The sequence below is a fragment of the Cervus canadensis genome, chromosome 10, assembly GCF_019320065.1.
Source record: "Cervus canadensis isolate Bull #8, Minnesota chromosome 10, ASM1932006v1, whole genome shotgun sequence".
In the NCBI taxonomy this organism is placed as follows: domain Eukaryota; kingdom Metazoa; phylum Chordata; class Mammalia; order Artiodactyla; family Cervidae; genus Cervus; species Cervus canadensis.
The window spans coordinates 61868995-61893570 of record NC_057395.1 but is presented as its reverse complement, the minus strand read 5'-3'; the positions used below and the strand labels follow the sequence as shown (position 1 = coordinate 61893570).

Sequence of the window (24576 nt, the reverse complement as noted above, 5' to 3'; positions counted from 1 at the left end):
GAAGCGAGGCTTACTAAAAATGCAAGAAACACATTTTAACTGCGACTTCAATGTCAGGGGGACTGAGAAAAATCACACGGTAAGGTAAATCTTATTGAGTATTTATGCTGCTAGTATCATGCTTGCTACTTTCTAACTTAATTCTTACAACCCACAATAATAGCTATCTTTATTCCCAGTTTATAGGTGAAAAAACTGGGGGTTAATAGTGATGCTTAAATTAGCTCATGGTTACACAGTCTAATGCCAAAGCCTACGTATAATCTTTTCACTGACTTTCCCCCACCTGTCCTAACTAGCATAACCAAATGAAAATACATATCCTAATTACTCCAGAACTTCAGCCATGAGAAGCAACTGCAGACATATGCACATATATATGTGCACAGAACTGCACTCCACCTTGCCAGGCATCTTTTTTCTTTTTTTTTTGCCAGGCATCTTTAACAAGCTGCTCAAGACTGAATGATAACAGGATTTCTGCTAGCCGTTGCTTTAAACAAAGCACAAAGAGTGGCTTTTGCAAGTTTTGGCATGCTTGAGAAAAGTAAATCCATATGCATTTTAAGTTTCCCAGCATAAATATGACGCCACATAGATCTTAAAAGTTGAACACGGTTTGGAAAGTCCATCAACCAGTGAGAATACAAAAACCCAGTTATAGTGGGTTGTTTTTCTGCAAGACACAGCCACTCCTAATTCCTGTATTTATTGACTTGAACTTGGAGGGAAAATTAAACAACTCACACAGTCCATCTAAGTAGAAACCTTTTAAATTATAGAGTTCCTGGTATAAACCGTAAGTTTAAAAAGGGGGTAGAGTGTATCATGTATATAGATAATTATCTCAGAAACAAACAATTACTCTTGGATTTGGAAAGGCAGCAACAACAGCTAGGCAAGTTGAAAACATAGTAGAAATTAATACTGTGTAGTTATGTATCTGACAAAGTCTGAGTTAACGCACTTGGAGTTAATGAAAGGTGAACTTTTTCATCTATCCCCTGTGCTTCTTCCAAAAAAAAAAAAAAAATGAAGAGTCCAAATTCTTCCTGTCCTTCTAAATTCTAATCAAATGCTAACTCTTCTTGAAGATTCTCTTGATTGCCTGAGTTGGCAGTAATTTCCAGGACTTACACATTTGAGTTCATTTTACTTCCTCTAGAAGACTTTTTATCCCTTACCATCTTATCACACACAATGGGCAATGAAAAACTATAAAATCAATGTCCTGGAAACTCAGGATACGATTCCAGACCAAGCTCAGTTACCAACTAGGGTAATAAATGCTGGGCCAGGCTGACTTTTTACCACTCTACCACCCTTCCTCAACTTATCTATAAAATAATGCAACTGACTAGATTATCCTTAAGATCCTTTTCAATCCTAACATTTTCAATAGGTTATCACTGGGGACTTATGAACACTAGTGGCCTTAAAAAACCTTCAATGCATGATCCAACTAGTCTTTCAGATCAACTTGAATTTTTCCAGTTTTGTATAAAGTATGTTCACTCAAACTTAAAAGCACTCTTCCTTTATGTTCCAAAGATGCAATTTAAATGTCATTATCTTCTTCTCTAGTTTACTGACATTATTGTAGTAAATACCTTCAACCCAACATGGCCCCTTGCTATGAAATAAGCCTTGGTTGGGTCATTCCTGGAAGCCAATTTAGGAGGTTTCCTCTTTTTACAGTAGGAAAGTTTCTTGAAAGCTTTCACAGTCTTCAGAAAGATGAACATCTTCCATTAGATGTTACTGAAAAACCCAAATGAGGTTTTTGGCCAACCCAATACTACAATTTTCTCTAATATTCAAGTAAAAAATATTGCTTATTGACTTAGTAATAAGCAGCTATCCTCCTGAACAGTGTTGGCCCTAGCAGGACATTTAATAAGCCACCTTTATTTGCAGCCAGGGTAACTCCACATATTAAAATGCATATTATTTATCATTTCATATGCTTCTTGAAACTCTAGCATCAAAAGTATTCCTGGTAAGGACATGCGGCAGTATGAGAATGACTTCACAGTAGACCCTAACCTGTACTACACTTCAGCATTAAGTCTTTTTCTCTCTACTCAACCTAGGAGCACATCATTTAGAGTACAATGAAAAGAGCCTGCTCACTGAAAGAGTCAATTAAATTCAATATAAATCCTATACCCTCTCAAATATTCAAACAAGTCTCCAAAGATTCTGAACACTGGACCCTATCAAAAAAAGAAACTCTAAATTTGTTACTAAATCATTTAATCAACTGGGTGTAAGAGAATAAATATACATTTTAAAAGTTCATTTACAAAGTCTCCCCCCAGCTAAAGAAATCTGACTGCAAAACTGAAAAGAAGAAAATGAACAGTATTGTACTAATACTGTCCTCTTAAAATAAGTACCCAACTGACGTAAGTGAAAACTGAAGAATTTTTAAGGAATAAAGTACTTTTTAAAGTTCCTATTTGCATTTTGAAAGAAAAGAAATACAATTTAAAGTTCTGTTCTGATATAATAAAACAGGTTCATTTGCATTACAATATTTAGAATACTTTCCAAATCATTTATAATCACAGTGAGACAAAAAGATGGCATACAACATTTATAACAGAAACAAATGATCTGGGAGGTAGGTACAGTGAGAGGAAAGTACCTTGAAAACTACATAGATAAGATCCATTCTTAGTCTAAGAGTCTGAAGTTAAAAATGCAGAAGATTTAGAGACAAACACAGCAAAATAATGAACATCTAGAAAGTTCTGAAACTAACTTGTATGCCTTCTATGTACCAGACAAATTTCACCAATAATGACATAAGGCAGTAATTTCAGAAAACAGAGACTCAAAGAGAATAAGTAGCTTGCTTGAGATTACAGAACTAGCAAAGAAGAGCTGTACAGTATGTCTAATTCCCAAACCCATGCTCTTCTCATAGTTGTCCAAATTAGGGGGCCTGGAAAAACATGAATACAATGTACAGAAATAGCAAAAAAAAAAAAAAAAAAAATTAAATTATGGATCACAAACTAAAAAGGACTATAGAACACAGTAGCTAACTACACTTGAATTTACTGCATCACAAAACTACTCCAAACTTATAATTCAAATCAAGTTTGTCAGTGTTATTTATTTTGCATGTAGAAAGTAAGCAGAAGAAAACAAGATAGGAAGAAATTATAAGAGAGAAAAAAGAGCTAAATACATTAAAATTATCTTTTAGCTGTAATTCACCCAAATATGTTGAAATAAAATATGACAATAAGAAAGAGTATTTTATGAGTCATCTTTTTTAACACTATTTGTATTATGCATACTAAAGGAGAAAAAAATTTTCCTCAAAATATCACAGAAAGACTCAATGTAGAATACCTTAAAGAAATACTTGTGGGACTATTTTCCTAGCCATAGAATTCATATGTAACATCTGATTAAAGTTTCCATTCAAGAAAGCATGGCATTCAAATATAAAGGTGGAAATGAAAAATGATACAGTAAAAATATGAACTAAATGAAGCATCAAAATAACACTGCTAAAGGCTAAACTCTCATCAAATATCAAAAGAGTCATATCATCATAATCTGAAATAAATAATTGCCATGTTAGCCCCAAACTAAAGTGTACTTACCCCAAATGCCCAGGTTACAACAATCCAGAGTCTTAAAATATACCAAATTTATTTGAGATAGATACAGAATAGCTCCTCTTTTTCTCCTCCTAATCTTCAAAGCCCAATGTGAGACCAGCCTTCTTCCTTCTTTCATTAGCTGGACATGTGTCAGCTCTCTCACATCTGCGATTTCTCACTGACTAGAGCTGCCTGTCCCATTCCAGGGAAACACAGATGGATCCCAGATGGGAAGGTCCTGCCAAACAGACCAGCTCTTCACCTTGCCAGAATCCCCAGATACAGTCAGTCTCTCTGTCTCTCTCCCTCCTGCTTCCTCTGCCTGCACTACCCTTCCAGCCCTCCCTGTTACCAGGGCTCTCTGCCAGCTGATGTCACTAAGCACACACCTCCCAGTGGCTCCTGGCCAATCTGACATTAACTTGTTAAATACGTGTAATTTGTTTATGGCTGACAATAACAGCAAGGATATTATGCAAAACCTATCTGTGCAAGTCCCTAGTGGAATAACATGTAGAAACACACACTGACACAGAGACTCATATTTTGGGGAACATTCAAATGTGTAACAATTACTATTTAAAGTCCTACATATTGTCTGGTTTCTGCTATTGTTTAATAGCTTCTGCTCTTTGAATCAGTTTCAAAATTCTACATATGAAAAATTCCTTCTTAAAATGAATGATTAAAAACGAACATGTAGTTGGATGAAAAATGCAAAGTTGAAAATTAATTTGGGGAGCTATACTAACAGAAATATATGTAAATGAATCACACAAGCTACCTCTCAGATCCAGACTTGGTAGCACTGCAAAACTGGCATGTGATTAAAATAAGACAATGCAGGCAACATGGTTCTGATGCTGTAAAGATTATAAATGAAAGATGAAGACAGAATTCAAAAAATTGTTTTAAAACAAGGCAAATATGAATGTGAGAAATAACATAATGCTTAACATTAAGGAGCTGCTAATGCAAGCTTTAACAATGAAGAGACAAAATATACATTTAGAAATATTAACAATGAGAACCCAAAGAGAAGAACTGAGCTGCTCAAGGTCAGAGTTTAATCACTTATACCTCCAAATACTTAGCATGTAACAGCTGCTCAGTCAATTTCTGCTAAATGAAAATTGATCATCAAAAACTGTCATTGTACTTGACACACAAAGTATTACCATTGAGGTAAACTGGGCAAAAGGTCCACTGGACCTCCCTTTCTTTTTAAAACTCCTTGAAAATAAAAACAAAAAGTTACCAGGGGGAGTGTTTGGCTGCTTCCTGGCCACATTACATCAACATATATCTGCACCAAAGTCTCCATGAACACAGATTAAGAATGAAAGATCCTCCATGTACATAATCAAAACAGGTGTGGCTACGATTCTCTTTTCTATCATACTTGAAATATCTGGAATCTGTAAACAAATTGTCAGTCATGGCAATTTTGGGCAAATAAGAAGAAACACTAAAAAAAAAAAAAAAAAAAGAAGAAGAAAGACTATTTCTGTATTTCTGTCAAGGGCAACTTACTGACTAGGTTTCGTGTCTGTAGTTCCATCCCAGTGGGGGCGGTAATAGAAGCAAAAGCAGCCGGCTGAGTGCTTACCCTGTGTATTAAATGCCAGAGACAGTTTTAATTGTCTGAATCTTCACAAAGACCCTATATTATAAAGTTTCTAAATACTATTATCGCAAAGTTATAACTAAGGAAAATGAGGCACAAAGAGTTACATAACTTGGCTATTTAACCCACAAAGTGAGTGTCAGCACCAAGTAGTCTGGATTCACAGCCAGAAAACTATAGCCTATTGCCTAGTAGAAAAATGAATCAAAAGATGCCACTGGTTGTCCTGGATCACTAGCTCTGGGAGAAGCCAGCCACCATGTCATAAAAACTTCAGCAGCCCTAAGATGTCTATATAGTAAAGAACTGAAATCTCTTGCCAATGTCAGCATTAACTTGTTCACATAACTAACCACAATCACCCAATTAAAATACCTTGGAATTTTAACCTATAAGAAGTGCAGGAGAGAATAAATAAATCTAGTATTATTTTATTTTATTTTTATTTAGTATTATTTTAAAAAGTAAAAAAAAGATGGTTCTTTCACTTCTAGCACCCAGACTACAGTTCCTAAATACCATTTCCCACTAAAAGGAAGCAGAGCTCTTTAGAAAAACAGTTGACTCCGGGTATAGGGCAGGATATGTATAAAACTTGTCATATCAGAAATCAATTAAGCTATCCAAGTCTTTTTTTAAGTTTTTTTTTTTAAGCTATCCAAGTCTTTTGGAGTTAGGTTCTAGGGACTTAGAAGCCAACCTGAAGCGGGGATCGGGATGGGGAACACATGTAAATCCATGGCTGATTCATGTCAACGTATGGCAAAAACCACTACAATATTGTAAAGTAATTAGCCTCCAATGAATAAAAATAAATGGAAAAAAAAAAAGAAGCCAACCTGAAGAGACTCCCACTAACTAAAATGTGGTAATTTGGGCATCAGTAAAATAGTAATAATAACTGCAATGGATTGAAACACAACAAAATATTTACATTCATGACTTTAGAATGGAACTTAACTGATTTTTCACCTTTTCAAGGATACTAGGGGACAAATTCATTATTCTGAAACCAGTATATACCAAGCATTTTACCTGCTTTCCTATATGAGCTGTACCTCTAGGAAAACAAATACTTCGTGAAAACAGATCCCTACTGAAATAGTCCAACTAAAATGAAAAAATTATATACAGGCATAACTCATTTTATTGCACTTTACATATACTATTTTTTTTCTTCTTCTTCTTTTTTCTTTTTTTTAAACAAAGTGAATGACTGGCAATCTTGCATTGTCAGGTGATGATTAGCATTTTTTAGCAATAAACTATTTTTTAATTAAGGTATGTACATTTTTTAGGCCTGCTACTCCACACTTTAAATAGACTACTGTTTAGTGTAAACATAATATTAATATGCACTGAGGAACTAAAAAACTCATGTGACTCACTTTACTGTGATACTCACTTTATGGCAGTGGTCTGGAACTGAAACCGAAATTATCTCTGAGGTAAATACGTACTTACAATACAATCATTTTGCAAGTCCCTGATGAAAAAAATTAATCTAGGTAATAAATCAATTGCCACTATATGAGATGAGATATACGGACATTAATGAGCTTCCCTGAGGAAGTAATACCATGACCTGTGAAGCAGTCATGATTTAAAACAAAAAAGTAAATATGGGGACTTCCCTAGTGGTTCAGTGGTTAAGAACCCACCTGCCAATGCCAGGGACATGGGTTTGATTGATAGATGGTCTGAGAAGACCCTGCATGCCATGGAGCAAAGAAGCCTGGGCATCACAACTACTCAAGCCCCCCCAGCCTAGAGCCCGTGCTCCACAACAAGAAAAGCCACTGGGATGAGAAGAAAACGCACCACAACTAGAGCAGCCCCCACTCGCCACACGAAAGAAAGCTTCACGCCAACAATGAAGACCCAGTTCAGCCAAGAGAAAAAAAAGTAACTCTGAATCTGATTAAGCCTTTGGATCTAACATCAGATTTACTGGACAGTGAGAAAATATAGGAATGTCTTAAGTGACAGCATGGAAGTACAATTAGCAAAGTCCAGAATGTGAAGAAACCTATAGTGCAAACAACCTAGATTTATAGAAAAAAGGGTGAGATAGAGGAAGGGAACTGGAGGAGAACCTATAAAGAGAAATAAAAGACTTTAAACGCAGTATGTGGACTTTATGTGGATTTTGACTTGAACGAACCATAAAAAATAACCTATGACTGGGAAATTTTTAAGACTCACTTGACATTTAATTATATTAAGGAATTGTTTTAAAATTTTTAATATTTACCTTTTTAAGAAAACTCTTTATTTCTTAAGAGATACACAGAAACTGTTATTGATAAACTTATATGCTATCTAAGATTTCCTTCAAGAGAAGCTGAGTTGGTGACTACTGCAGCATGGTGTTTACTTACATGAGGGTCCATTTTTAGGTCTGTTTGATATTTTCCATAACACAAAGTAAAAAATAAAGAGCATTTTTTTTTAAGTGTGCCAAATTATGGGTGAAATTGGCAGGCTGATTTGAACAGTTATACTGGAGTATACTTGCTTTACAATGTTGTGTTCCTTTCTACTGTATGGCAAAGTGAGTCAGCTATATGTACACAGACATCCCCATTTTTAAAAAATTCCTTCCCATTTAGGTCGCCACAGAGCACTGAGTAGAGTTCCCTGTACTACACAGTAGGTGCTCATGAGTGAGCTATTTTATACTTAGTATCAACAGTGTATGCATGCCAATCCCCATCTCCCAATTCATCCTATCCCACTTTCCCCCGACTTTCCCCCTTGGTATCTGTGTCTAGAGACAGTTTTTTAAAGCAACTCGGACAAAACAAATTGAAGTCTGACGTGAGGTTTAACATCGTGCCAACATATTCATTTATTTCACTGACTACATCATCAGATGATATATCATCAACTTTTAAAAATAAAGGATGACGGTGCAATCTATCAGGAATAGTGAACACAGGTGCTAGTTGGTTGCTTTACAATGAAATTTGTAAAGGATTTTTGTTTTTAAATGTCCTCCCAAGACTTCTCTGGCTGTCCAGTGGTTAACACTCTGTGCTTCCACTGCAGGGTACATGGGTTCAATCCCTGGTGGGTGGTGGAAACTTAAGATCCTGAATGCCACGCAGGGCAGTCAAAAACTTGGGGAGGAACAAACATTTTTTTTAATGTCCTCCTATAGGAAAATTAGAATATGCCCCTGGATATTAGATTTGAATTGGAGGTATCAATATGAACACATGGCTATTATATTATACATGATACTGTATTATAAATTTTTATAATAAAAACATATAGACATAGGAATACACACACAAACACATTCATACATATACTTCCTACCTGTTTACTCAGAGTCTAGAAGCAATGACACCTTGTAGCAGTGAACACATCTTATATCCAGATCCTGATATCTAAACCACATTTTCTAGTAAAACCAGAGCTCCCTGGAGAAATGGCTGATCCAGGATAGGGCAGGAAAACACAAAATAAGCAGGCAACATCTTATATAAGAAAATAAAAGACTACTCAGAAATGTTGAGGGCATGTCAAAAAGATACTGATGCCAGTTAGAAAGGGCTACTGTGGTCAACTGTGAGACAATCTGAGCATCAAAATAAATGGTCATAATAGATTAAAGCATAACGTGAAATAAAAATTGAATTTTAAAAATCTATCAATCTATAAGGAAGAAAAGCAAGCTATCCCTTCTAGCAGAGGTCAACCTATAAAAACAGAAAGGATGATGGAAGCAGAAAATCACCATGGTAGATGAGTGAACAGAAAAACAGGATTATCTAGACATTGTCTCATTTAAGTATTTGGAGGCAAGAGGGACACTGTTTCACGTATTCTCAGAGTGGTTTTAAAAATTATATATACCTAATACACACACAATGATGATAAAGCAAATGGGACAAAATGTTAACACGGGGTGAACAAGGGTCTGTTTTATGATTCTTGCAACCCACTATAAATGTTCTATAACACCAAATAAGCACTTGTCAAAAAGGAAAAAAGTCCCCACTCACAACAGAACAGTTTGAAAACTCTGGGGTATTAAGTGAGTGTGTGCAGCAGTCCATGGGGTTCTAATGAAGGTGCTCAAGACAGTCTCTCCTTTGGTTTCTTACTCTACTGATCACAACTACTGCCATGGTGGTGGTACTGAACGGTAACTTATTTTAAATTGTTATTTTTACTGATGTATCAGTAATAATGTTCATTTCATACCTATAATGGCCCACTGCTGAAAGACAAAGTAGGGATTTCCCAAGTGGTCCAGTGGTTAGGAGTCTGCCTGCTAATGCAGGGGACATGGGTTCAATTCCTAGTCTGGGAGGATCCCGCTTGCTGAGGGGCAATGAAGTCCCTGTGACAACTACTGAAATCCGTGCTCTAGAGCCCCTGCTCTGCAACAAGAGAAGCCACTGCAATGAGAAGTCAACATACCACAACTAGAGTAGCCCTGCTTGCCACAACTAGAGACAGCCCGCACAACAATGAAGAGCCAGCACAGACAAAAATAAATAAATTTTAAAAATTATTTTTTAAAAATATATAACATAAAATTAGAAGCCTAAAAATGATACTACAAATATGCTTGTAATCCAGACCTTTGAGTTGGATTCATTAGATTAAAACTATCTCTCATCCAGCACATAAAGATGACTCTAGATCCTCAAACAACGGTGTTAAAAAATAACAATAAATACTGATGCTTACAGTCAACTACATTTTCATTGTGGATGGTCTTTTTTGGGGGGCCATATCATGAAGTTTGTGGGATTTTACTTCCCTGAGCAGGGATTAGCAGTGAGAGCACAGAGTCCTATCCACTAGACTGAGTCCTATCCACTAGACTGCCAGGGAATTCTCCACTGTGGATCATATTTACTTGCATATTTGGAATCTTCTTTGCCATTTAAAAACAATATTATATTTCATCTCAAACATCAGAATTATATTTTTTAAAATTTAACACATTGTAAAACTTAAAACTAAGCTTTACCCCAAAACCAAATATTTTATTCTATTCTACTTCACTGCACAGCCTGTGAGATCTTAGCTCCTGACCAGGGTTCACACCTGTGCCCCTGAAGCACAAGCACAGAGTCTTAACCACTGAATTGTCAAGGCAGTCCCCCAGTGTTTTATTTTTAAATTAATATAAAGAATAATGTTTTACTTAAACAGAAATGTAAAATTAAATGTACAAGTATACTCGCTAACTTGGGAAAAGCAAAAACATATAACACAATAATAAGAAAATAAAAATCTTAAAGATTATATTTTGAAAGAAAAAACATTTTAACACCAGTCTTTTAAAAAATTAATGCTTTAACATCTACTATACAAAAATGAAATCATCTAAAAAACCTTTAGGGAAAGTTTGCAAGACTGCATAATGAGAGAACTTTCAGGTCCACAAAAATGATTTCAGTTCAGTTCAGTTCAGTTGCGTCCAACTCTTTGTGACCCCATGAATTGTGACATGCCAGGCCTCCCTGTCCATCACCAACTCCCGGAGTCTACCCAAACCCGTGTCCATCGAGTCAGTGATGCCATCCAGCCATCTCATCCTCTGTCATCCCCTTCTCCTCCTGCCCCCTATCCTTCCCAGCATTAGGGTCTTTTCCAACGAGTCAACTCTTTGCATGAGGTGGCCAAAGTACTGGAGTTTCAGCTTCAGCATCAGTCCTTCCAGTGAATACCCAGGACTGATCTCCTTTAGGATGGACTGGTTGGATCTCCTTGCAGTCCAAGGGACTCTCAAGAGTCTTCTCCAACACCACAGTTTAAAAGCATCAATTCTTCAGTGTTCAGCTTTCTTCACCGTCCAACTCTCACATCCATATCTGACTACTGGAAAAACCATAGCCTTGACTAGACGGACCTTTTAGGAGATGATTGTTCAAAGCGGGGATCAGCAGGCCGTAGTTTTGCTAAATTCTTTATTCTTTTGGTAAATAAAGTTTTACTAAAACTTATATAGCCCATTTGTCTATATATTGTCGATCTATAACTGGTTTTCCATTGACAACGACAGAGTTGAGACAGAGATTATATTAGCCCATAAAGCCAAAAATGTTTACTATCCGGCTCTATATATGAAACTATGCTATGGTTTCATTGCAACAGAATAGATTTAGAAAGACTCATACACCTACTTGGGCCAGGCATTATGCTATATGTTGGAGATACAACAGTGAACAAAAATATTGTCTCTGTCCACACAGAGCTTGCAGTCTGTTGGAAGGAAAAGTATTATAATTATCATATGCATAAATATCTAATAAACAGTAAATAAAGCAGGAGTCCCCAACCCCTGGGCCATGGATCAGGACCAGTCCATGGCCTATAGGTACCAGGCCACAGAGCAGGAGATGAGCGGTGAACAAGGGAAGCTTCTTCTGTCTTTACAGCCATTGCTCTCATTACTGCCTGAGCTCCACCTCCTCTCATATCAGCAGTGGCATTGGGATATAGATACCATGGTCCTTATGAGAATCTAATGCCTGATGATCTGAGGTGGAGCTGATGCAGTGTGGATCAACAAATGTAATATACCTGAATCATCCTGAAAACATCCCCAACTCTGACTCATGGACAAACTGTTTTTCATAAAACCCGTCCCTGGTGCAAAAAAAGGTTGGGAACCACTGTTATTAAAATAAAGGGAAAAAAAATTAGAAAAAGATTAGAAGAACTATGGACCTCCCATCAGGGGGTGAAGTGAGAGTGAGGGAAGTGAGAATTCTCTGATAAAGTGAATAATTAAAAGATAAGAAGTGAACTAGGCTTCTTTTTCAAAAGGAGATGAAGAGTATTTCAAGTATTTCAGCAGAGGGGACGGGATATATGCGAAGAGGCATGCATGGCATGACAAATAGATTCAAGGGATTAGATCTGATAAAGTGCCTCAAGAACTACAGAGGGAGGTTCGTGACACTGTACAGGAGGCAGTGATCAAGACCATTGCCAAGAAAAAGAAATGCAAAAAGGTAAAATGGTTGTCTGAGGAGGCCTTACAAATAGCTGAGAAAAGAACAGAAGCGAAAGGCAAAGGAGAAAAGGAAAGATACACCCATTTGAATGCAGAGTTCCAAATAGCAAGGAGAGATAAGAAAGCCTTTCTCAGTGATCAATGCAAAGAAATAGAGGAAAACAACAGAATGGGAAAGACTAGAGATCTCTTCAAGAAAATTAAGAGATACCAAGGGAACATTTCATGCAAAGATGAGCACAATAAAGGACAGAAATGGTATGAACTAACAGAAGCAGAAGATATTAAGAAGAGGTGGCAAGAATACACAGAAGAACTATACAAAAAAGATCTTCACGACCCAGATAATCATGATGGTGTGATCATTCACCTAGAGCCAGGCATCCTGGAGTGTGAAGTCAAGTGGGCCTTAGGAAGCATCACTAGGAACAAAGCTAGTGGAGGTGATGGAATTCCAGTTGAGCTATTTCAAATCCTAAAAGATGATGCTGTGAAAGTGCTGCACTCAGTATGCCAGCAAATTTAGAAAACTCAGCAGTGGCCCCAGGACCAGGAAAGGTCAGTTTTCATTCCAATCCCAAAGAAAGGCAATGCCAAACAATGTTCAAACTACCACACAATTGCCCTCATCTCACACACTAGCAAAGTAATGCTCAAAATTCTCCAAGCCAGGCTTCAACAGTACAAGCTGGATTTTGAAAAGGCAGAGGAACCAGAGATCAAATTGCCAACATCTGTTGGATTATCGAAAGAGCAGAGTTCCAGAAAAGCATCTACTTATGCTTTATTGATTACACCAAAGCCTTTGACTGGGTGGATCACAACAAACCATGCAAAATTCCTCAAGAGATGGGAATACCAGACCACCTGACCTGCCTCCCGAGAAATCTGTATGCAGGTCAAGAAGCAACAGTTAGAACTGGATATGGAACAACAAATTGGGAAAGGAGTACATCAAGGCTGTACATTGTCACCCAGCTTATTTAACTTTTATGCAGAGTACATCATGTGAAATGCCAGGCTGGATGAAGCACAAGGTGGAATCAAGATTGCTGGGAGAAATATCAATAACCTCAGATATGCAGATGACACCACCCTTATGGCAGAAAGCAAAGAACTAAAGAGCCTCTTGATGAAAGTGAAAGAGGAGAGTGAAAAAGTTGGCTTAAAACTCAACATTCAGAAAATGAAGATCATGGCATCTGGTCCCATCCCTTTGTGGCAAATAGATGGGGAAACAATGGAAACAACGACAGACTTAATTTTGGGGGGCTCCAAAATCACTGCAGATGGTGACTATAGTCATGAAATTAAAAGATGCTTGCTCCTTGAAAGCATCTTAAAAAGCAGAGATATTACTTTGCCGACAAAGGTCCGTCTAGTCAAAGCTATAGTTTTTCCAGTAGTCATGTATGGATGTGACAGTTGGACTACAAAGAAAGCTGAGCGCTAAAGAATTGATGGTTTTGAACTGTGGTGTTGGAGAAGACTCTTGAGAGTCCCTTGGACTGCAAGGAGATAAAACCAGTCAATCCTAAAGGAAATCAACTCTGAATATTCATTGGAAGGAACTGATGCTGAAGCTGAAACTCCAATACTTTGGTCACTTGATGTGAAGAACTGACTCATTTGAAAAGACCCTGATGCTGGGCAAGGCTCAAGGAAGGAGGAGAAGGGGACGACAGAGGATGAGATGGTTGGATGGCATTACCGACTCGAAGGACATGAGTTTGAATAAGCTCCAGGAGTTGGTGATGGACAGGGAAGCCTGGTGTGTTGCAGTCCATGGGGTCGCAAAGAGTCGGACACAACTGAGCAACTGAACTGAACTTGATGCATGGCTAGTTTGAAGAAGTGGAAGGAGGTTGGCATGACTAGACAGCATTAAGCCTGCAGGAAGAGGCTGAAGTTATGTGACAAGCAAGGGATTAGACCACAAAGAACTTTATTGGGAGTAGTAAGAAGATAACATAGGCCAGTTTGTCTCAGCTTCTCCATGTCAAACAATCCTGTAAAAACCTCAATGGACAAAAGCTGTCTCACTCATCTTCAGTTCCATGAGGCGTGACAACAAATGTTTAAAGTTTGAAATATACAGCTGATCTGACTATGAAGTGTCCTCTTTTTTAGGTTATTTACAGCAACCATTTTAAGAGATACTAATTTTCTCTCACAATTCTATAAAAATAGCCTGGAGTACCTGTGCCAATTCAGCTACTAAGTATATTATCTAAATCATTAACCCTCTCCATCTGTCAAATCAGATGTCAAACTAGGTGTTAGGAGTCTCTTATAGCTTTGCTTCTTGCTTAAACTTTTTTGTTTCTATGTCTTATTTAAATTTATCTTCCATGTAGTCTAGTAACCTGAAAATAGCCTGAAAATGAAAGAGATGTTTGGAGGCTTTCCAGAAACAAGATATTTTAACTTTCCAGTTTATGTGACTACGTATAGGTTCCTGTTTTACTATTATTAAAAACTTCATAATTTCCTGATTATTTGCTTTACATAGTTACCATTACAAAGCTTGTAAGAATTTTGTGTCAAAAAGAAAAAGCAGAGAAGCAATCAAATTCACAAGTGACCTTGAAAACAAAGCTGAAACAATTCTCTTGATGTTTGAGTCATCGACCCTTATGGGACCAAGTCAGGCTGCAACAGCTGTGGATCATTATTTAAAATCAAGAATTCAATTTGATTGTGATAGCAGATTTTTTAAAGTTGATGGATCAGAGGAACAGAAAATAAATGAAGCAGGAATTTTCATTTGCTAGAATAAACCAACACATTACCCTATATTTTAAGGCATGAGGGATGATATGCAGGTATTCTACTCAAATCAGAGTACCAACCATTTTCCTTCACTATGAGCACTTCAAATAAGCTCTTCTCTACACACCTGGGGAAGGATTCATCTTTTAAAGACTTACCTTAGAGACTTTCCCTTAAGGAGAGAGGATTCTCAAAGCAAGCAGAGTTGACAATCGGCCCTTCACAGTGCTGTCCAAGAAGCCTGACATAATACCACACTGTACTTAAGATTTTCAGTTTTTTTTACCATCTGAGCCACCAGGGAAACCCACTAGATTTTCAGTTTTTTGTTGACCTGAGTCTATTACTATTCTCTGAGGACAACTGGTATGTTTTGATCAACATACTCAATGTTTATTTGTTAGATAAACTGAAATTTCCTAATTGCTTCAAAAATAATTTAACAGGATTGAACCACAGAATATCAACTTTAGAAAGAATCTAATCCAGCTCCCACTTTGGGAGCCCCTGCGTGGTCTGGTGGTGAGGACGTGGTGCTTTCACTGCTGTGGGCCTAGGTTCAATCCTGGGAACTAAGATCCCACAAGCTGCATGATGTGGCCAAAAAGAAATAGCAGAACAAAACAAAAATCCAACTTGTTCATTTGACTAAAATAGAGCAAGGGCGACTCCCAGGTGGTGCAATGGATAAGAAAGCACATGTCAACGGAGGGGACGCGGGTTCCCGAGAGCCAAAACTACTGCGCCTGTGAGCCACAACTACTGAAGCCTGCATGCCTAGAGCATGTGCTCCCTAACAAGAGACGCCACTGCAATGAGAAGCCTGTCCACTGTAACAAAGAGTAGCCTCTCCTGCTGCAACTAGACAAAGCCCATGTAGCAATGAAGACCAGCACAGCCAAAAATTAATTAAAAAAAAAAAAAGTTTTAAAAAATAGAGCAAGGAGAGGATAAGTTCTGAAGTTGAATTAAATTCTTATTAAATATGCTGTGGTCAAATCAAGTTATGTTCTCTCCAAGAATTTTTATGGGAAAGCTACTGTTTTGAAATGGCAAAAACTTTTAATAATTTCAAGACTCCTTTGCTAATAACTATGAAAAACTACTAGCCTAGAATTGGTTTCCCCAAACCTTTTGACCATTTTTGCTACCCGTGCCTTGTCCCAGATAAGGCATCCTTCACCCCAGGGGTGGGTGCCCATTTGCAAGAAGGTGGGAGAGCTGTCAAGTTACTGTGCTCTACAGCTCTCACCACCTTTCAGAAGACTTTATGTGAAAGACAAAACTCAATGTCCGAATTCTTGTCAGGTTTTTTAAAGTTGGGTATTTACTGAATCCTATTTTATAAATTTAAAAACTTACAAGGTTAGTGTCACTGACATGCCTAAGATCAAAGCCAGTGTTCCATCTCCTGCTGGCCTCAAGCTCTCAGAACACCTGAATTAAACAGGCTGAAAAAAGCCACTTAAGTAAACCCATCTGCAGAAATGTGCTCTACCTGGGCCTCTCCTTTAGAATGGTGGAGGTGCGGGGAACCCAACCTAAGAGTTTTATTGAGGTATAGCATGCTGCTGCTGCTGCTGAGTTGCTAAGTTGAGTCCGACACTGCCATCCCGTGGACTGTAGCCCACCAGGCTCCTTTGTCCATGGGATTTCCTAGGCAAGAATACTAGGGTGGGTTGCCATTTCTTTCTCCAGAGGATCTTCCCGACCCAGGGATCAAACCCAAGTCTCCTGCCTGACAGGTGAATTCTTTACCACTGCACCATCTTGGAAGTCCAAGGCTTAGCATACATACCATAAAATTTACCTGTTTTAAATGTATAATTTAATGATTTTTAGTAAATTTATAGAGCTGTATAACCATCACCACAGTCTCATTTTAGAACATTTCAATTGCTCCCCAGAGATCCTTTATGGTCCTTTACATTAAATCCCATTTATACCCACAGTTCTAGGAAATCGCTAACCTGCTTACTCTGCTCCTATAAATTAACCATTCATTAATAAATAAATGAAATCATAAAAATAAATGAAATCATAATATGTTGTCTTTCATACCTGACTACCGTAACTCAAGTACGATGCTTCTGAGGTTCATCCAAGTATCAACATTCATTCCTTTTTACTGAAGAGTAGTATTCTATTGGTGGGTGTACCACATTCTTTATACTTACTAGCTGACGGATATTTGGACTATTTCCAACTTTTGGTTGTTGAGTAATGCTGCTGGGAACAAGCCAGTACAAGAACGGTTGCTTTGAACAATTCTGCCCAGTTTTAACTGCAAAAAATTTGAGAGGAAGGAATTTGCCAAGCCCCTTACTCCACCATTCAGGAAGTTTCACCCTAAACAAGTTTTTTAAAATATATAATGGTAATTTCTCTTGATTATTTTGAGGTGATTATGCTCTTATAAGAAGTTTGCCTGATGTTGATGTCTTGTTTAATGTGGGAGACCTGGGTTCGAGTCCTGGGTTATTAAGATCCCCTGGAGAAGGGAAAGGCTACCCACCCCAATATTCTGGCCTGGAGAATTTAATGGACTTTACATGGAATCATTCTTTTTGATTGTAGAGTCCATCGAGTCACAAAAATTGGACATGACTGAGTGATTTTCACTTCACTTAGGAAGATTTAAAAAAATACATCTATATATTCTTCAGGTACTCAAATTTGAGGTTGAAAAGCCTAAAATATGAGTTTTATTAGTATTAAGACAAGTACCTATTGCTGAAGCCTGTCTATTATTACCTGTACATGTAACAAGCTGCTTTAGTCATGTCTGACTCTTTGCAACCCTATGGACTATAGCCCGTCAGGCTCCTCTGTCCCTGGGATTCGCCAGGGAAGAATACTGGAGTGGGTTGCCATGCCCTCCTCCAGGGGATCTTCCAACCCAGGGATTGAACCCGTATCTCTATGTCTCCTACGCTGGTAGGTGGGTTCTTTACAACTACCATCACCAGGGAATCCCCTATTATTACCTAGAGGAAACTAAAGTCCAAAAACCACACAAGCAGTTAAAGAGATCTAAATTCCCAGTTCTCCAGGTAAAAGCGAACATAAGGTAAAGATTAAAACTCACAACTGGCCTAGCACTTATACAACAACTGGAATAATACAAAGATGCTACTTTCCTTATGATTTCCCACTTGATACATTGGAATTTTTTCTTCTTACCCTAGGAAAGTGTTTCTGGTTTTATTTCAAAAGTTAGTCAGAAAATATTCACTTCAGAGAAAGTTTTTACAACTAGTTCAGTTCAAATTCTTTCACTCAAATGTGGAAGTGACCATAACAGATTTTTATATACATCTAAGTTGAATTCCTGCCGGGTAGTCTTTTTTATTTTCTATCTTTTGATAACTTAGGAAGCATGAAACATAAGAAAACTTAAATCATTCAATATTTCAAGCACACAATATTTCAGTTGAAGACACAAAATACTGAGGTTAATGATAGCTTTCTACTTTTATAAAGTAACTACAGAATCTACAGATAAACATATAATTCATACATCCTGCTGGAAAACCTTACAAATTCTCCAGTTTATCCCATTTTTCTCTTGCATTTTCATAGAAAATTTTACTTTTATCACTTTCCCTGAAAACTCTCTTAATAAGGCCTGGTATTTCATATCTTTAACACATTCTGGCTCTGAAATGAAACTAAAGAGAGATAATGTAAACTTATTTTCCTCTGCTATTACAAGTGGTAAACTTTTAGTTGCAAAGAAAATATAGCAATGAGCTAGTTTTCTAGAGTAAACCAACAGAAATGCAAAATTCATATCAACTGAAAATTCCTTTCCCTTTAGCGTATGGCTGCTGCTTCTAAATTTTTAAGTAAAAAAACCATCAAAGTATAAATGTCCTATTATGGAATCACTGCAAATATTCAGGAAAAAGGAAAAGAAAAAGTGTCAGCCACTAACAGACAAGATATATCAGCCGTCTTATTAAAGTTTTGTGTACAAGTAAATACCTCCTCCCTCAGATAAACAATTTAAGTGATAGAAAATTTGGTCTTATTATTATTTCCCAATTATTATTAAGTGTTTACCACATGGTAGGCTTGCAGAGAAGATACAGGCCTTTGTAGGACATTTAACAAAACATCCTCCCACAGTAATACTTTCATTATTTCATTTGGCACATGGCAGATTATGTTAACAGATTTATTTATTGACTAAGTCTAATCATATTTCCTCAGTTGGCATCAATATGATATCTACTATTTACGTTTGCTTCAACACTGGATATTTGTTCAAAAGTCTTCCATATGTTATTTCTACCACAGAATTTTGGGTTTCAATGAAATTTAAGACTTTTTATGGTAGATTACAAAAAGATAAATAATCTTAACAAGAGCTAAAATAATTTGGTTTGTGAGTCCACTTTATAAGCCAAAGAATTTGCTTTTTATTGCAAGGAAATGAAACATTAGGTAATTAAGAGTTCCATAGCAATGAATTAAGACCCAAAGTGACCTATCAGTATTTTTCAAAACCTGGTCATATCATCACCTTTCCTGGCACAGGCATGCACATGACTTTATTTTAATATTTTATAGTTTTCCTTTCATTCAAAACATAACTCAAGATAGCATTCTTTTTAACAAACACTGCTTCCCAAAGCTTAAATGCCTATAATTTCACAAAGATTCTGAATTACACATACTTAAGCCAAACAAAAAAATAAGGAAAATGTAGTCAACCTCATTTAGAGAAAGCAAACCACAAACTGAAAACTGCATGAGAGCAAGGATCACGTGGTTACTTTGCTTCCTCTTCCATTTATTCATTCAACAAATATTTACTGAACATCTACCATGTGCCTGACAATGTTCTAGGCAATGGAAATACTTCAATAAATAAAACAGACAAAAATCCCTGTCCCCTTTGGAACTTACATTCTAGAAAGGGGAAACAGACAATAAACAAAATAAGTAAAATACACAGTATGTTAGAAGATGATAAGCTGGCAATGTGGGGAAGGGCATTTAATTTAAAATAGGGTAGCCTGGTTGGCCTCATTGAGAATGGAAGTGAAGACATGAACCACAGGACAGGTGAACAAAACGCAGTCTAGGTAAAGGTCCTGACATAAGACAAGGACTAGAGTAGTCAAAAGGAACTGTAAGATCTGTGGCTGGAGCTAGAAAAGTATCAACAGTAGGATATGAGTCCAGAGATCAAGGGGGAGTAACATATGGGCGTAGAACACAGAAAACTTCAAAGTCTCTATTTCTGGCCACACCACACAGCGTGTGGGATCTTAGTTTCTCAAGCACAGATTGAACCCACGTCCCCTGGAGTAGATGCACTGAGTGGTAACCACTGGACCGCCAGGGAAGTCCTTGAAAGTCTTTTTTAAAACTCTTGTTTTATTTTGAGTAAAATGGGAGTCATTAACAGGGGTCTAAGCAGAGAATTTATGAGACTTGACTAAATTGAATCACTCTGGCTGCCATGTTCAAAACACATTGAGGGGCAAGAATGGAAGTAGGGAAAACAACTAGCATGCAACTCTACTAAGCCAAGTCAGATGTGTTTGTGGTTTGGACCAGACACATGGTCCAAAGGAAGGACTGAAGTTGTTGTTTAAATTCTGCGTATATTCTCAAGGTGAATCAAACATGATCTCCTGAGTCAATGTGGGTAATGAAAATAAAAGTTACAGAAAATTGGGTCGAGGGGAACAAGGTCGTGAGGAAGCAGCACACAGTTTGCAGCCGCTATTTCTTCCGCCTTCAGTCTCTGGATCTTTTGTAGCGCTTCCAACAGCGCTATGTTGGGACAGAGCATCCAGAGGTTCACAACCTCTGTGGTTCGTCGGAGCCACTACGAAGAGAGTCCAGGGAAGAATGTACCATTTTCAGTGGAAAACAAGTGGAGGTTACTAGCTATGATGACTTTGTTCTTTGGGTCTGGATTTGCTGCACCTTTCTTTATAGTAAGACACCAAGTGCTTAAAAAGTAATCCACGAGACAGATAAGAAGAGGAACATATTAAGAGGTGCAATCTCTTAAAAGGATCAAACCCTTGAATTCAGCATCCTAGATATGTTTGTAAATAAACTTATGGCATAAAAAGAAAAAAGGAAATTGAACGGTTTTTGTTTAAAAGCTAGGTAACAAAATAAAAAAACAAAGTGACTTCATAAAAAATTTAAAATTTTGTACATAATACACTATCCACAGAGTAAAAAGGCAACCCACAGCATGGGAGAATGCAAATTATATATGTGATAAAGAGATTAATACCCAGATTAATATATAGGACTCCTAACACTGAACAACAACAAAACAAATGGCCCAATTGAAAAATGGGCAAAGGACTTGAACTGACATTTCTCCAAAGAGGATATACTGTTGATGGGAAGTAAAATGGTACTGTGGAGAACAGTAAAGGTTCCTAAAAAATTAAAGAGAATTATCATTTGATACCACAATTAATTCCACTTTGGAGTATATACCCAAAAGAATTGAAGGCAGAGTCTTAAAAAGATATGTATATCCTATGTTTATAATAGCATTATTCACAATAGCTAAAAAACACAGAAGCAATCCAAATGTCCATTGACAAATGAATGGATAAGCAAAATGTGGTATACCCATGCAATAGAATATCATTCAGCCTTTAAATGGAAGAAAATTCTGTGATATGCTACAACATGGAAGAACCTTAAGGACTTCATGCTAAGAGAAATAAGGAACTCACAAAAAGACAAATACTATGCATTTCACTTATATGGAGTACTTAACAGTAGTTAAAATTAGAGACAAAAAATATAATTGTAGTTGCCAGGAGTTAGGGGATGGAAAGAATGGGAAGTTACTGCTTAAAAGGTACAGAATTTCAGCTTCCAAGATGAAAAGTGTTATGTGGCTGAATGGTGGTGACTGCAGCCCAACAATGTGGATGTATTTAACACATCAAACTTAAAAATGCTTAAGATAGTGGGATGAGGGGGAGGGAGGGGATATATGTATACTTATAGCTGATTCATGTTGTTAAACAGCAGAAACTAACACATCATTGTAAAGCAATTATTAATGTTGTTGTTTAGTCACTAAGTCTGCAACCCCATGGACTGCAGAATGCCAGGCTCCTCTGTCATCTACTATCTTCCGGAGTTGGCTCAAATTCATACCCATTGAGTTGGTGATGCTATATGACCATATCATCCTCTATTACCCCCTTCTCCTTTTGCCTTCAATCTTTTCCCAGCATCAGGGTCTTTTCCAATGAGTGAGCTCTTCACATCAAGTGGGCAAAGTATTGGGGCATCAGCTTCAGCAGCAGTCCTTCCAATGAACATAGGGACTGATTTCCTTTAGGACTGACTGGTTTGATCTCCTTGCTGTCCAAGGGACTCTCAAGAGTTTTCTCCAGCACCACAATTTGAAAGCATCAATTCTTCAGTGCCCAGCCTTCTTTGATACTCCAATTTTAAAAAATGGTTAAGATGATAAATTTTATGTTAAATGTATTTTAATATATACACTAAAAGTCAGGGATAACTCCAAGGTTTCTGATTAAAGGCCAGGGAAGATGGAAGGAAGATGTGATTTGAGGAGGAAGGTCAGAAGTTCAGATATAGACATTTTTTAGTTTGAGATAGCTATAAGGTATCCAAGTAGAGATGTCGTGAAGACAAGTGGACAAACCAATCAAGAGTTCTGGGAAGGGATCTGGGCTCAAGATATAAATCTGGGAATTGTCAGCATAGCATTTAAAGCCATGAGCTCATGAAGAGAATAAGTATAGATAAAGACATGAAATTAATTATTTAATTGGGCAAGTTAAGAATTAGAAAGACTTCTGTTAGTTCCTACAAAGTCTGAACATATTGCTTTCTGTAAGAAAGCTATGCTATAGACAGCTTATTTTTAGCAGACAAAGATTAAAAACAAAACTCAAATGTATATATATGTCTACAATTAGCTTTCTGCATAGGATAATTGAGTGACTAATAAGAAATTTTTAAAAATAAGTCAAAGGGCACTTTAACCTGAGGGTCCAAAGAGTTCATACAATTCACAAAAATCTATAGAATATTAGGTAGCCAGGAATAAAATAAATCTTGACAAATTTTAAGATCACTTCTAGTAGACATACCAATGAGCAGATTATTGGTTTTGACTGACCACTGATTTAGTTACTCAATCAACAGATCATATTATATGCTCTGAAGAACAAGACAGGGTACTGAGCTAGATAAGATGCTGTAAACCATATGGGACCCTAACCCACCTGCCTAACTAAACTATTTCAAGGAGCCTGTTCCCAGGCCCATATTAAATCCATGTTCCCAGGCCCACATTATTATTATTATTATTAAATGCATGTCCCCAGGCCCACATTAAATCCAATGAATCAGAATGGGGAAAAGGTCAACAGTCCAAACTTTAGTAAGTTCTCAAGATGATTCTTCTATATACTAAAATTTGAGAAAATTACGGCACTAAGAGACGCAAAAATAGTTAAGACCAAGTCCCTATCTTATCCCTGTAAGATAGTAGGGAATAAATATACATATAGCATCAAATATAATAATCTGAGATATAAAATAAAAATTACCAAAAATGACAAGAAAAGTTTCCAACTAAACGAAAAACAAGAAATGCTTCATGGAGACGAAAGATGGGTCTCGAGTTCAGATGAGAAGGGAGAAATGCATCCCTACTAAGCGGAGCGGGGAAACTGAGGCAAAGGGAAAACCAGGGGCTTCATGCAGTGACTATCAAAATGGCTGGGAATAAGCCTACCCTAGAATGTACAGGCCATACTGTCTACCAGTCAAATCACTGCTTGAGCAACGGCAGGAGCAGAAACTCATCATCAGTCTTAGGAAGGCCTAAACCTAAGGTAACTGAGCCCTGCTTCTCTTTTTTCCTTTCATGTACCTGCAGTACAATATAAGAATGATGATGACCTATCTCCAGTCAATGAACATGGAGCAGATGTATAGATTTCCATTCATAATCTACACCAAAATCATGAGCCTAACTTTGCCCTAAACTGCTTCTCATCACTTCTCAACAATCACATGTCTCTGCTACCTTTAGTAATCTCAGTGCTGGACCTCATTCCCGAGTTCAACCTATCACCGAAATCCTAAATATTTGCCACTAAAGAGATACCTAATCAAAGTTCTTTGTGGTACCATAGGGAAGGCTAGGTGTCAGTTGGTGACCAGGTCCAGAGCCCAGATCTCCTGGCTGCCAGCAAATTACTCTTTCCAGTGTCCCACAGTGCATCTTAAACTCTACCTCACAGCAATGTTCAAATCACTTTATTCACTTAATAGAGCCAAAGGCATTAAGATAATACCTCCTACGTGCACAACGCTAAGGGGTTTCTTTTTACATTATAGTCCATGTGAATAGCACCCCCTAGAGCACAACTCCAGGATACAAGGAGAGTAATTAATGATCAGGAGTTACTGGCCGGCCGTATTCCAGTTTCAACAAGTACTCTGCACACCAAGACTTATTAACACACAAAGCACTAAGGAAAGGTCTAATGGCTTAGACTGACTACTGTGGATATTTAGCA

General features: G+C 37.3%; 2 protein-coding genes across 4 annotated transcripts in view; one reads left to right on the top strand and one right to left on the bottom strand.

Moving 5' to 3' along the window:
- Window positions 1-24576, bottom strand: part of CBFA2T2 (CBFA2/RUNX1 partner transcriptional co-repressor 2) — a 141312-nt gene that overhangs the window by 78643 nt on the left and 38093 nt on the right. The window lies entirely within an intron of this gene.
- On the top strand, window positions 20746-21107 carry LOC122448035 (cytochrome c oxidase subunit 7C, mitochondrial-like). The gene has a single exon (XM_043478909.1). The coding sequence runs from the start codon at window positions 20803-20805 to the stop codon at window positions 20992-20994; it is 192 nt and encodes a 63-aa protein (XP_043334844.1). The 5' UTR covers window positions 20746-20802; the 3' UTR covers window positions 20995-21107.

What these genes read in the sequence shown, in the direction of transcription:
- LOC122448035 (XM_043478909.1), top strand. Translation starts at nt 20,803, where the DNA reads ATGTTGGGACAGAGCATCCAGAGGTTCACAACCTCTGTGGTTCGTCGG.